The sequence below is a fragment of the Ovis aries genome, chromosome 9 (genome assembly GCF_016772045.2).
Source record: "Ovis aries strain OAR_USU_Benz2616 breed Rambouillet chromosome 9, ARS-UI_Ramb_v3.0, whole genome shotgun sequence".
Classification (NCBI taxonomy): Eukaryota; Metazoa; Chordata; class Mammalia; order Artiodactyla; family Bovidae; genus Ovis; species Ovis aries.
Window position 1 is genome coordinate 77,898,445 of NC_056062.1, and position 13,684 is coordinate 77,912,128.

Here is a 13,684-nt window from a genome sequence, read left to right on the forward strand (position 1 = left end):
GGAAGCAAGAAGCTACTGAAACAAAATTTGCAAAATATGTTAAATATAGGTAGCAAATTAGCAATCTGCTAGGGAGGGGGAGAGAGAAAACACATAAATGTTGCATGCCACAGGATACAGGATGCAAGCAGTGTGGACTGTCCCACTTACATTTTTACCTGTGCATGCTGACCAACTTATCTCTATCTAGCCTTTTGCTTCTCATTTGTGTTCTAATTAATCCTGATAGTGTTCTGATGCAATATTTTACCTTTATTTGACTTGTAACCTGCTTCACAGACTTTATTGAATATTTAGAACAAAGTAAATAGGTGTGCAAGGATTTTGTTAACCTGATGTTTTAAGAAAAGACAACTACACACTGTAAGACCCTACTTAAAAAAGTCTAACCACCAAGTTTGTTTTTTTTTTTCCTTAAGATGCTCAATATGGTTCTTTTCATATTGAGAAAATCTGAAAAAAACTTCATATTTTGATTCTTTTTTATTTCTTCCAAGGATCTATTACTATTAGAGAAGATATAATTTGTGAGCTGATATTTAAAACATATTTATATCAACTCCCTCTTGATTTATGTGAAGCTTAACACATATTAGGATGGACAAAATCAAAGTAGAGAAGTTCAGTACTGATATTGCGCTGTAGCAGGGGACACACACAAAAAGTCAATACCAATTATGAGCTTTTAATACAATCTAGAAATGAGTAATTTCATCCAAGATATTTAAGGGAGTGAAACAAAGGATTTATATAGGTATTATGCCCTGAAGAAGATGCTGTTGGCTCCTCTCCAGCAGCCACGCTTCTCTTCCTTCTGAACAGAATCCCAAACTTTATGCAAGAACCCAGAACTGAATGCTACCTCCACTCTAGGTCTCAGCTTGTCACGGCCATTCCATCCCCCTTTACAGGTTCTGAAGAACCTGAACTAAAGCTGATCAACACATGGTATTCCATGGCAATTACTGGTTTAAACGTGGGCATGTGGCTGAAGTCGACCCAATCACATTGAATAAAAGAAGAGGTTTTTATTCCACAGGTGGGTAAAAAGTCTCTCACTGTCTATCTAGAACAAGTATAATGTTAATTTAAATTAGCAAAAGTTTCTTATATTCAAGGTAATGGTTCTTAGAACCATTAAAATTAGAATTTTGTAATTCTAAGAATTAAATTTAATTCCAAAGAATACAAATTATGTAAAAAAAATAAAAATAAAAAAAGGATTGAAGCTACTAAAGAGAAACCTATCTGCAAAGTATGAGCCATTTCAAATTTGAGAAAATAATACTTTTCAAAACTATGGATATAGTTAACACATTAAGGCTAAATAATCTACTAGTGCAATTTCCATCTTGAAAGAAAAATCCCAACTATTTTCATTTAGTCACTGATTCAAACTGAACTGGGCTGACTCAATTCTACACTGCTACTGTTTTTACTCATTTATGTTGGTTATAATGCTGTATTTCTTCTTATCAAACACCACCAATTATGATATACTGTTGTTTCATACATCCATAATGAAGCACCCCAGGAGTACATCTTTGTATAAGACTTAAATAAACCCTCTTAGTTTATAGAAAAAGGAACAAAACTCATGAAATAACCTTTACTCTGAGTGAAGGATAAGGGACACAATCTCTGGAAAAAAATTTAAACCACAAAACAATACTCACACTGTGAAGGCCTTCTGAGTTCATACTCACAATGAAATTCAAACATCACCTAAGAAATAACTAATATAAAGTGGTCTCAGGTTGATGATGTCTGAGATCACTGGAAGATGCAAAAACAAACTCTCTTTATAGGAACTAGACTTCAACTGAGAACAAGGGTAATAATAAAAGACCACTTATTTTAAGAAATGCTAAAATCTGGAGGGTGGGGAAATAACTCAAAAGTAACTCAAAATTGATGATTATGGTATGAATTATGTGTGATAAATGATACATCTATAACAGGCAAATACATGAAAATTAATTACAAATATGGGGGCCTATGGAAATACTTTCAGTTACTGCAACATGTAGTTTTAAATCTGGCTGCTGCTGAAGTCATTCTCACCATCTATTTTCAGCAAAACAACCATTTCAAAATAGATTAATTTCTAACATGCATTCACTCAAGTCTTCTTTTTAACCATCTTGAACTAACATATGGCTAAAAGCAGCTGAGTTTTATCCTACATGTTCTTCTCTTTGTAACTATAAGATTCTGATATAATTTAACTGTATTATATTTTCTAGATATTCTCTAATCAGAATTTATTTCTTATTAGAAAATTTTAATTTCAAGTTCATTTTCAACTCTTACAATAATACCTTGGTTTGTCAAACTGAAAATTTCCATTTTAAGCAAAATCACATTCCCAGACCAATCTGCTTTCAACCAACTGGGTAGGAAGAAATTCTGCCTTATTCCTAATTATGTAAGCTTTTCATAAACTATTTACTTACTCAACAACTGGAAACATTCATATATCAGAGAAGACACAGTCTTTGCTCTCATGAAGTTTAGAAGCAAACTGAAAACAGGTTATACATCTCAAAGCTCATATGTGAATAACACAAGTTTATTCACTCAATATATATACTGAGTACCTGTTGTATGTATGTCATGGAACATGTAAGTGTTTTTAACCAGGGTTTCTCATCTGAACCATAAAAGACAGAAAATTATTTGAGACATTATCTTCTCAATATTTCCAGGTATGATACACAGATGCACAGAAGGGAATCCAGTAGAGAATAGATGAAAAGGAAAGGTGATGATTAAGATATATTTTTTCTTTCAATAAAATTAGTGGAAAAGATAAGTAACCCAGTCATTAAAGTACACTATAGGAACATGGGATAACAGTCCCCAAAGCCACTTCCTATGGGCAACATATAATTTAATGAGGAGGAAAAATCCAAAGGAAAAAAGATTATTTTCTTTAAAATAGAAAAGACCTTGAAACAAATGTATAATTTAACTATTTGGAAGGTAGACACAAAGGGATAATACAGAAAGTATCATAAGAATGATAGGCACTTGTATAAAGATCACCCCAGAAAAACAGGCTGATAACTTGAAAGTTCAGACACCATATCCTACCAAAATTGTTCTTTTTTCTACAAGGAACTAACATCTTGACTAAGGTCCTTGTCAATCTTGTAAAATAATGCTCTTAAGAGAACATGATCATAACTTTCCCCTGAGATATCAGATTTACGTTGATTGAGATTTTAACCTAAACCATACATAAACAGGTTAGAATTACTCTGCTATAACTATTCTAGCAATAAATTTTACAAAACTGTCTTTGAGAAGTAGACTGAAGTGTCAATACCTTTTAGCCTAGAGAGTTATATTTTGAAGAAAAACTGAGGCATAAAATTAAACTGGCTTGTTTGACTATGTTAGATAATACATGAGCAGTTGAAAAGGTTGAAACAATGGATTTCACCAGATAGCTAATAAGGAGTCACTGTGTGGTTTTCAAGTGCTAAATCAGTTGAAGAATGAATAAAGAATGAATGAATGAATCAATTTATGAAGAATGAATGAAAGAAGCAAAATTAGAAAGAAAACAAACTATCCAAACTATTCTGTGATTAATGCTGCCAATCTAGTTTAAATTATGGGAAATAAGAATAAAAAACAAGGTAAAGTTGAAAGAATACTACAGAAAAAAAACCCTTAAGACCTGCTGACTAACTCAATAAACAGTAAAGAAGAGCACAGATTAAAATGTGCTCTTTTGAGAGTGTGCTTTTCAGAGTAACAATACCAGTTCACATATTCAGAACCTAAATGAAAATACGGATGATTACTAAAACCTCAGATTTTACCTAAAAGATATCTTAATAGTTTATCCAGTGAGAGGAAAAGGCATTTCAATTAAAAGTATTAAAACATAAAAAAACAATTATTTTAAAAATAATTCTAATCTCTGCAACTAAACATAATTCTATGAAGCTGATTAAAGTAACAAATCTAAAAAGTTCCCCTCAACCTATAAACAATCATTTCTCTCCTTTTGAATACATGATTCAAGGTAATCTGCATATAACGAGTGATCTATTACTTGAACTGCAATCACAAAAATTTTGAAAATACATTTTAGGATTAATATCCTATTTGCTGAACCCAGGGTAGGCAAGGCGAGCCGGGGAAGCTAGAAGAAACTCAAAGGGCTGTAGGAACTGCAAATACATTTATTCTCTCCTGACTGGCACAGCAGCAGTAGCAGCAGACACACTATATTCTTTCCTCTGGTGGTTAACCCAGCGATCACAGCCGTTAACGCAGCCTCACCACCATAATGCAGCCGTACACAACACAACACAGCATTCCTTCAGGACTTTTCCAGGTGGATCGTATATATGCTTACATAACAAAAGCTGCCTGTGGCCAAGCGAGTACCTTGTGACGCGTATGAGGAGTGCTATAAGTACATGTGAAAGTCACTCAGTCCTGTCCGACTTTTTGTGACCCCCCCACGGACTGTCACTCCAATGAATTCTCCAGGCCAGAATACTGGAGTCCGTAGCCTTTTCTTCTCCAGGGTATCTTCCAAACCCAGGGAATTATTATAAGTATATATATAATTATAAGTATATATAATTATTATAATCATTCACAAAACGTGGGGCAAGAGAGCATTTGGCTAATTTGCTCTTTCCCTACAGCAGCTAAATATGAGTCTTTAAAACTTTCTTAGCAGCAGAATTCTTTACTCAAACAAAATCTTAAATAGTAGTCCAACAAACTAATCAGAAAAAAATCAGTTACTTTTATAGAATCTAGAAATACAGGTCTAGAGCCTTACCCAATGTCAACTCTAAGAAATCCTGGACTCTGTAGAGTACAAGTTTTAAAATAAAATTAAATGGAAAAGAAAACACTACATGTCACTTTGTCCAGTGGAATAAAACCTACACAAAACTAAAATCAAATTAGTTATCTTATTGACCGACTGAGATATACAAGTGAAATAAGCAGTCCTTGAAAGCTGAATGGACTAAAAAGGCTAATATTTGGTTAGAGGAAATAAGTACTCAGTAATTTACTTCAATACTTTGAGAAAGTGAAAATTATCATGAGAGATTGCACTTGCTTAACTTTAATTACTTTCCCATGTTCATTCCACTGCTTGGCATCTAAATCTAAATTTCAGAAAGAGTTTGATCAACTGCTGAGTTAAAAAGCTCTCCTACTGCTTTTATCTTTGAGCAAAGCTACCATCTCCAAAGACCTCCCCCAAGAATCATGGGCTATGAACTATAGGAGGCCTCACGCCTAGTTGCTGGTGTCCCAGCCTGCATTCATTACTTCACCCCATTAACATTCCACGCTGGGAGTCCTTTGCTAGTTTTATGAGGCGAAACCACAAAATGTCAGGTTAACAAAATCCTCACACAGCAATTTCACCTTAAAATACTGCCTGCCAAGCACTTGCTTCCAAGATATTCAATAAATCACTAACTCTATAAAGCAGGTTGCAAGTCAAATAAAGGTAAAATTTGCATCCGAGTACAATAAAGACTAATCAGAACACAAGCTGATTATTTAGAACTAAAACCTTTGGGGAAAGAAGAGTCAAGCAGTGTGATTCAAGTATGCTTGAATCATACTGGTAACCTCAGTTTTTAATTGGGTTTACAGTTACACAGATATACTTGACTCTCTATTATAACCAATTTCCAATCATTCAGATACCTGATTTCAGAAAGTCTGATAGGCAGTAGAGAGTTTTGGAGACATGAACATGTTGGGTCCATTCCTGGTTCGCCACTTGTTAACTGTGTGTCTTATCTCCTTAAACCTTGTTTTTTCCATGTAAACATGAAGAAAATAATTTTCTTCATTGAGTTATTCTGATTTAAACAGATGTCAGGTAAAAGCACTAAGCATAGCACATAACAGCCATAATAACATGTTTAATAATGGTAATAACAGTAAATGTTCAGTATTTGTTAGTTTTCTGCCCTCTATCCGCTGTAGAGATGAAAACTGCCAACCTGAGTGAGATTTACTGTTCAAGCTCTCTACAAGCTCTGAGGATACCACAACCAAGAGATCTTATCTCTGCATCTGCAGTCAGGGAGTCAAGAAAGTCACAATAAGTATGAAAGGGAAAAAGAAAGTGAAAGGAACACTTTTAGGCATACCTGTAAGGGAAAATACACCCATAAACACATATGTCTACACTCTTTCCTCCTTCGTTCAATAGGAATGAGAGAATATAAACTGGCTAACCCTGTGCACCCACTCTCTAAGTTGATGATCCCTGTCATTGCTAATATTTGGCTGTCATGACTATTATATTAAACCACGTTGGATACAAACTTCAAAGCAAGTATCTTTAAGCAGAACAGCCCCAGCTTAAATAAATCTTTACACTCTCTGGTTGACCAAACTGCAGACTCTTTATGGTGGACTTTAGTTTGAGACTGCCTAAATGGACAGAAATTAATCCCAGTGAAATCTGAAACCTACATTCTATTCTGGGTTGAAATTAATTGCCTGAGAGCTCCCTCATTAAATATTTATTAGACAACTATTAACTACCAGGCATTACAGCTTTCTCAGAACTATCATCAGGATCTGGAAAGGATGACCACTTTTTCAGGTCTGAAACTGTTTCTACCAAGAAAATGAATAGAAAAGGTGAAGTATGATTATACTCAAATCATACAATGAGTACCTGTATAGTATAGGGAACTGACATGAAAGCAGGTAAAATTCATACTGTCCAACACTAATTTCCCAAAGGAAAGTAATTCACACTCTGATTCTGTTCTATACTTAACAGACAAAAATTATTCTAATGTTAATGACCTTTGTAAGTAAAAAGTGCAGAGGATAACATACATCCGTCAACTATCAATAAATCATGGCAAAAATATTTAAGAATCATAACTGCATGACTTTCACATGTTCTCATTACTATCCTAGTAATAAATATTATTTCTTTTCTTTGAATCCATTTCAACTTCTTCAAGTCCCTTTGTAAATGCAGATAACAAAACAGAATAGGAACCAACATAGAGGACTCTTGCAATAGCTAAATCCTTGCATATTTATGCTTTCCACTTCCAATAAAAAAACATAAATCCTTCCAACTGACATGTGGATTGCATTCCTATTAAACTCTTAATTCAAAAGTTAAATGAGCATTCATGTTCTCTATCTCATAAGTAAAGTAAATCTAAAAGAAAATTGGTTAATATTAACAATTCAGATTAAACACTATAATGACTGTTCACATTAGACTCATATGATCAAAAACCAAAACCAATCCTCAAATTAAAATTGTACTTCTATTTTCCTCAAATGTTCTTTTAGGATTCAGTTCAGTTGCTCAGTCGTGTCCGACTCTTTGTGACCCCGTGAACCGCAGCACGCCAGGCCGCCCTGTCCATCACCAACTCCCGGAGTCCACCCAAACACATGTCCATTGAGTCAATGATGCCATCCAGCCATCTCATCCTCTGTCGTCCCCTTCTCCTCCTGCCTTCAATCTTTGCCAGCATCAGGGTCTTTTCAAATGAGTCAGCTCTTTACGTCAGGTGGCCAAAGTATTGGAGTTTCAGCTTCAGCATCAGTCCTTCCAATGAACACTCAGGACTGATCTCCTCTAGGATGGACTGGTTGGATCTCCTTGCAGTCCAAGGGACTCTCAAGAGTCTTCTCCAACAACACAGTCCAAAAGCATCAATTCTTCGGTGCTTAGCTTTCTTTATAGTCCAACTCTCACATCCATACATGACCACAGGAAAAACCATAGCCTTGACTAGACAGACCTTTGTTGGCAAAGTAATGTCTCTGCTTTTTAATATGCTGTCTAGGTTGGTCATAACCTTCCTTCCAAGCAGTAAGCATCTTTTAATTTCATGGCTGCAATCACCATCTGCAGTGATTTTGGAAGCAAGAAAAATAAAGTCAGCCACTGTTTCTCCATCTATTTCCCATGAAGTGATGGGACCAGATGCCATGATCTTCGTTTTCTGAATGTTGAGCTTTAAGCCAACTTTTTCACTCTCCTCTTTCACTTTCATCAAGAGGCTCTTTAGTTCTTCTTCACTTTCTGCCATTAGGGTAGTGTCATCTGCATATCTGAGGTTATTGATATTTCTCCCGGCAATCTTGATTCCAGGTTGTACTTCCTCCAGCCCAGCGTTTCTCAAGATGTACTCTGCTTAGAAGTTAAATAAGCAGGGTGACAATATACAGCCTTGACATACTCCTTTTCCTATTTGGAACCAGTCTGTTGTTTCATGTCCAGCTCAGATTTTTTAATATGCAAATTTATATTTGTACATCTAATACAACATAAAGAGAGGCAGCATAATCTTGGGTCTCCCAAATCTCAGAAAACATTATTGTTTTTGTTCAGGTGCAGCTGCTAAGTTATGTTTAACTCTTTGTGACCTCGTGAACTGCAGCACACCAGGCTTCCCTGTCCTTCACTATCTCTCAGAGTTTGCTCAAACTCATGTCCACTGAGTCGGTGAGCTATCCAGAGAATGTCAACGATCTAGTAAGACCCTATATCTAATAATTTAATCTTACTAATAACTGAATACATTTTAATAGAGCCTGATATATTTTAGTGATGTAGAGATCTCAAGTATCTCACTGAAAAAGATGGCTCTTCTGCTCCACACTCTTAGTAAAAGCCAGTCAATAACGAAGAGCTCCAAGAAAAGAACAAAGTAACAAAGACAAAAGCAAGAAAACCAAAAAAATCGAGGATCTCATCAAAATGATACAACTAAAGAAGAAAACACTCTCTGGACACAGGCAAAAAGAGAACACAATAAAATCAGGGCCTAATACCTGAGAAAAGCCTGTTTGCCTTCCAAGAACAATTGCATCACAGAAGACAAAAAAAAAGCCTTCCTAGAAATTTACAATTTGATCAGTAACTCTAACAACATTAAAGTCCCACCTTCTTTCTTGCATATATAAAAGGTATCTGTGCAGTCCACAATCCCCATATTTCAAAGAAATAGAAATAAGACTGAATAAATTATTTATTATGACTAAGTCTTAATCTGCTGGATATCTCATATCACATTCCTTGTATGGAAGGACTTAAATAAATGGTCCATTAAGCTTACTAAGAAAAAATAATGTTATTTGGAAGTAACGTGAAACTATAAATGCTATTCAAATACAAATTTAAAATTATCCAACACAGAACCAGAAAGGAATAAAAAGCTCATCTGATATAACTGTGATAACAGGACAAATTAAACAACTTTTCAACTTTTTATAGGAAAAAGAAAGGGTCATTACCCAATATCGTTATATACCTTAATTATGTAAGCAGAGTTATAAAACTGTGCATAAAAAAATCTTCAGATTTTAAAATAGCCTATAACCATCTGAACCAATCTGAATTTAATCAGATAAGTTTTCAGTAACTTACAGCATGCTCCATGCTTAGAATTTGATAATAGAATCCGGAACTGGCAATAGCTACTCTTTGTGCGGAAGTAACTGAATGTTTAAAGACAAATGGTTAAAACCAACAAATACTAAACATTTGTTTAGTTTTATAGATTTAAGCACTCACTGGCTCAGAACCAAACTTAAATTCTGAGTAACTAAAGGTCAAGGGTAAGCTTATTTGCAGAATCAGCAGTGCTGACCCAAAGGTGACCTGGAGGAATAAAATGAAAACAGAAAAATTAACTTTTTTTTCATGCTGTAAACATCAAAGCACAGTGACTGTTTAAAAAACTCATATTTATAATGATCATCAAATATTTGGGGGAGGTAAATTTTAATAAACATTTAAGGAGAACTTCAATACTCATAGACTTCAATACTCACAAGGTTCACCATTTTATTAAGTGTAGAACAGCATTAACAAATTAAATGTTTCCTCTCTTAAATTGTATGGCAATTTTAAAAGGAAGACAAGGGTCTCTTCTAACATTTTCTTTCTTTTCCTTTTTTAGCAAATGCTTCATTTTATTTCATGGTAAACAGATGCGTGTATCGGGTGCAGGGAAAAGGGATGACTGCCCCAGGCTGCGGGCAGGGACTTGTAGCCTCCACAGTCCTTTATGAGCTCGTAAACGGCTTGAATAATCATCAGGAAGCCAGTGGACAAAATGATGACGTGGGTGATAATCAAGAGGAGGCCCAGAATCAGGGTGCAGATGTTCAGGCACTTGGCAGTGAAGGTGTAGCTCTAGGCCCCAGTGATGTTGCCCACCATCTTCCAGTCGCTAGACTTCATGGAATGGATGACTGTCATGAAGCCCAAGCAGCACCAGTTCATGAACATTCTGTTGAACAGGGATCAGATGATGTGGTCAGGCATGAAGGCCTCACTGCAGATGCTGACCACTGTGGTCATCGCAGGTGCTGGGCTCTGGGAAGCCTCCAGCACAGCCACCTCGTGCTCCTCCTTGAGCATCTTACAGGCTGGGGGGACCATGTTGCGGGCACCAGGGAAAAAGGGCTGGGATGTGCAGTTCATGGTGGGGATGGAACAACTGTGTTCCAGACAACCACTTATAACATTTTCAGTGTAATTAGCCTCATTAAACTAGCCAGAAGCAGCTATTCAATTGCAGTCTGTTAGTAAATGGTTTGAACTGACCGAGATGAAAGATAAACAAGTCAAATAACTGGACAAAGTTACAAAATATTTACTGAGAAAATACAATGTGTAAACTTCAATTGGTCATAATGACAGGAAGAAAAAAGATGAAAATGGGAAATTATTGATGCTATATTTTAAGAATCTGTGTAACAAAGATCAGAATTACAAGGAGCTAAAAGTCCTTACACTCTTACCACATCTCCCACTAACACTTTGACATTAGCAAAACAACATAAATTAAAAAGACATTAGTATTCTGGAAAATTAATGTGCTTACTGAGATAGACTTCCTGTATAGGTCTCTTTCAAACAGAAAGCAAACCACTACATTTCTAATTTAATACTCTCTTGGAAACCAGAGGCTATAATCCAAAGAGCTAGCATTCTCAACTAAAATTCACAAAGTTCCAAAACACAAGAGTAGAGACACACATGATAGCCCTAGGGCCTATTATAAGCCACCCCTCCCTCACATGTTTTTAATACTGGAATACAGTGTGACATATAAGAGTTAAGTAATAGTAAGCAAATATTTATTAAATGCCTAGTAGTATTGGTAATTTTTGGCCAACTGATGCGAAAAACCGACTCACTGGAAAAGACCCTGAGGCTGGGAAAGATTGAAGGTGGGAGGAAAAGGGGACAACAGAGGATGAGATGGTTGGATGGCATGACCAATGCGATGGACATGTGTTTGAGTAGGCCCTGGGAGTTGGTAATGGACAGGGAAGCCAGGCGTGCTGCAGTCCATGGGGTTGCAAGGAGTCGGACATGAGCGAGTGACTGAACTGACTGACTAGTATTGGAAAGTAACATGGTAAGTCAGACAGAAACAATCCCATCCCACATGAAGCACAGGTCGGGTATCTAAAATATATTGTTATAAGCTCTTAATAACTCCATAAGATATCATCTTCCCAGTATTTTAGAAAGGGATCTGAGACTATGAGAGGCTAACTAACTGGCCCAAAAAACAAAGTCCAAAGAAGAAGAAGGGTTTAGAATGAAATCCAAGTCTGTGACTCCCATCTGTAACCCATGATCTTTGTTCCACATTCAGTAGATTCTTTATGAGGGTTGTGGAAAAGCTGGCTAAAAACTCAAAATAAAAAAATACTAAGATCAAAGCCTCCAGTCCCACCACTTCAAGGGAAACAAAAGGGTAAAAGATGGAAGTTGTGACAGATTTCTTCCTTGGGGCTCTAAAATCACTGCAGAAGGTGACTGCAGTCATGAAATTAAAAGATGCTTGCTTCTTGGCAGGGAAGCTATGACAAACCCAGACAATGTATTACAAAGCAAAGACATCACTTTCCCAACAAAGGTCTGTCTAGTCAAAGCTATGGTTTTTCTAGTAGTCATGTATGGATGTGAGAGTTGGACTGTGAAGAAGGCAGAGTGCCGAAGAACTGATGCTTCTGAACTGTGGTGCTGGAGGAGAGTCCCTTGGACAGCAAGGAAATCAAACTGGTCAATCTTAAAAGAAATCAACCCTGAAGATTTATTGGAAGGACTGACAGCTGAAGCTCTTATACTTTGGACACCTGATGCTAACAGCCAAATCATTGGAAAAGACCCTGATGCTGGGAAAGATTGAAGGCAGAAGGAGAAGAGGGCAACAGAGGATGATATGGTTGGATGGCAATGGACATGAATTACGGGAAATGCCCAGAGACGGTGAAGGACAGGGTGGCCTGGCATGCTAGAGTACACAGGGTCACAAAGAGTTGGACACACCTAGTAACTCAGACGGTAAAGCATCTGTCTGCAACGCAGGAGACCCGGGTTTGTTCCCTGGGTTGGGAAGGTCCGCTGGAGAAGGAAATGGCAGCCCACTCCAGTATTCTTGCCTGGAAAATCCCATGGACTGCAGAGCTTGGTAGGCTACTGTTTGTGGGGTTGCAAACAGTCAGACATGACTGAGCGACTTCACTTTCACTTTCAGTGAATGAACAACAATAAACATCCTCTGGGGCATTTTTGGAAATTAATGCTTCTGGTTGTCACAATGATTAGGAGACACTACCTGACATTTAGCATCAATCAAGACATCAAAAGTTGTTGAACACTCAAAACAGTCTCTTGTACAACAAAAAATGATCTCACATCCGTAACAGTTTTAAAGTATCCTGACATTCATGTGAGTGAAAAAATCCAGTCATAATTATTTGAACCTAGAATCTCTTTACATTTAAACATACAGTAGCTTTCACACCTACTTTAATGAATCTGAAAGCTCCAGTAATTTAACTATCAGGAATACAGAAGAAAAATTATATCATTGAGAATTTGACCAAGAATCGTTTACCATTTCAGAAAAATCACTTCACCCATGGCTATCCCACTGGACTATCTGCACTAGCAATTTATCAACATATGGGCAAGCAAAGTGTATAACTGTGCTGATGTAACACATGTGGCAGGCTAAGTGTCTTAACCTGAGCAATTTGTGCCTTCTAGTCTAGTTACACTCTAAATACTGAATGGAGTACTTCCTCTTATTTTCCCATTCCTACAACTATGGCATTATATTGATCTCTCCATAAGTTATCAGCTTAAAAATGTACCTTAACTATGAATTTTATATCAACATAGTAAAGAGGCATCAGGAAATATATGCTATCAAAAGAAGCATGAGATTTCGCTGCTGAGAACCACTACTATCATTGTGCCCCTAACAGTGATACCAACTGTGCCATATCCTTGGCCTAAAAATAATACAATTGAAACCACCTTAATTATACGATTCACCTCTACTCATGAAGACTTTCACACAAGTTATTCTCAATGGCAGAATGTTTTCTTGTATTGAACTGAAGTACCTTATTCTATCATTTAAATATATTTACTATTTTCTCTGTTGTAAAATAAGATCTGGGTAGGACAAGAATAGCTCAATAAAAGCACCATATAGCAGCTATATTTTATCAGTGAAATGTGTTTATCAGTCTCCCTCTTTCATTTACCATATTTCCCAGTATGTGTTCAAAGACTATCTATTCACAGAATGGTAATTCCACAGTATTCCTATTCAATACAGTATATCATGAACTGAATAATCAACCAACCACTGTA

General features: G+C 36.4%; 1 protein-coding gene across 29 annotated transcripts in view; it reads right to left on the minus strand.

Moving 5' to 3' along the window:
• VPS13B (vacuolar protein sorting 13 homolog B) overlaps positions 1–13,684 on the minus strand; it is a 784,482-nt gene that overhangs the window by 518,646 nt on the left and 252,152 nt on the right. For 2 of the 29 annotated variants that reach the window (XM_060393920.1, XM_042254444.2), the window contains exon 20: positions 398–10,289. The exons of the other annotated variants lie outside the window; for them this stretch is intronic. In XM_060393920.1, coding sequence (XP_060249903.1) covers positions 10,279–10,289 — 11 coding nt within the window. In that variant the 3' untranslated portion in view covers positions 398–10,278. Of the gene's footprint in view, positions 1–397; positions 10,290–13,684 lie in introns of those variants that run through there. 29 annotated transcript variants of the gene reach the window in all.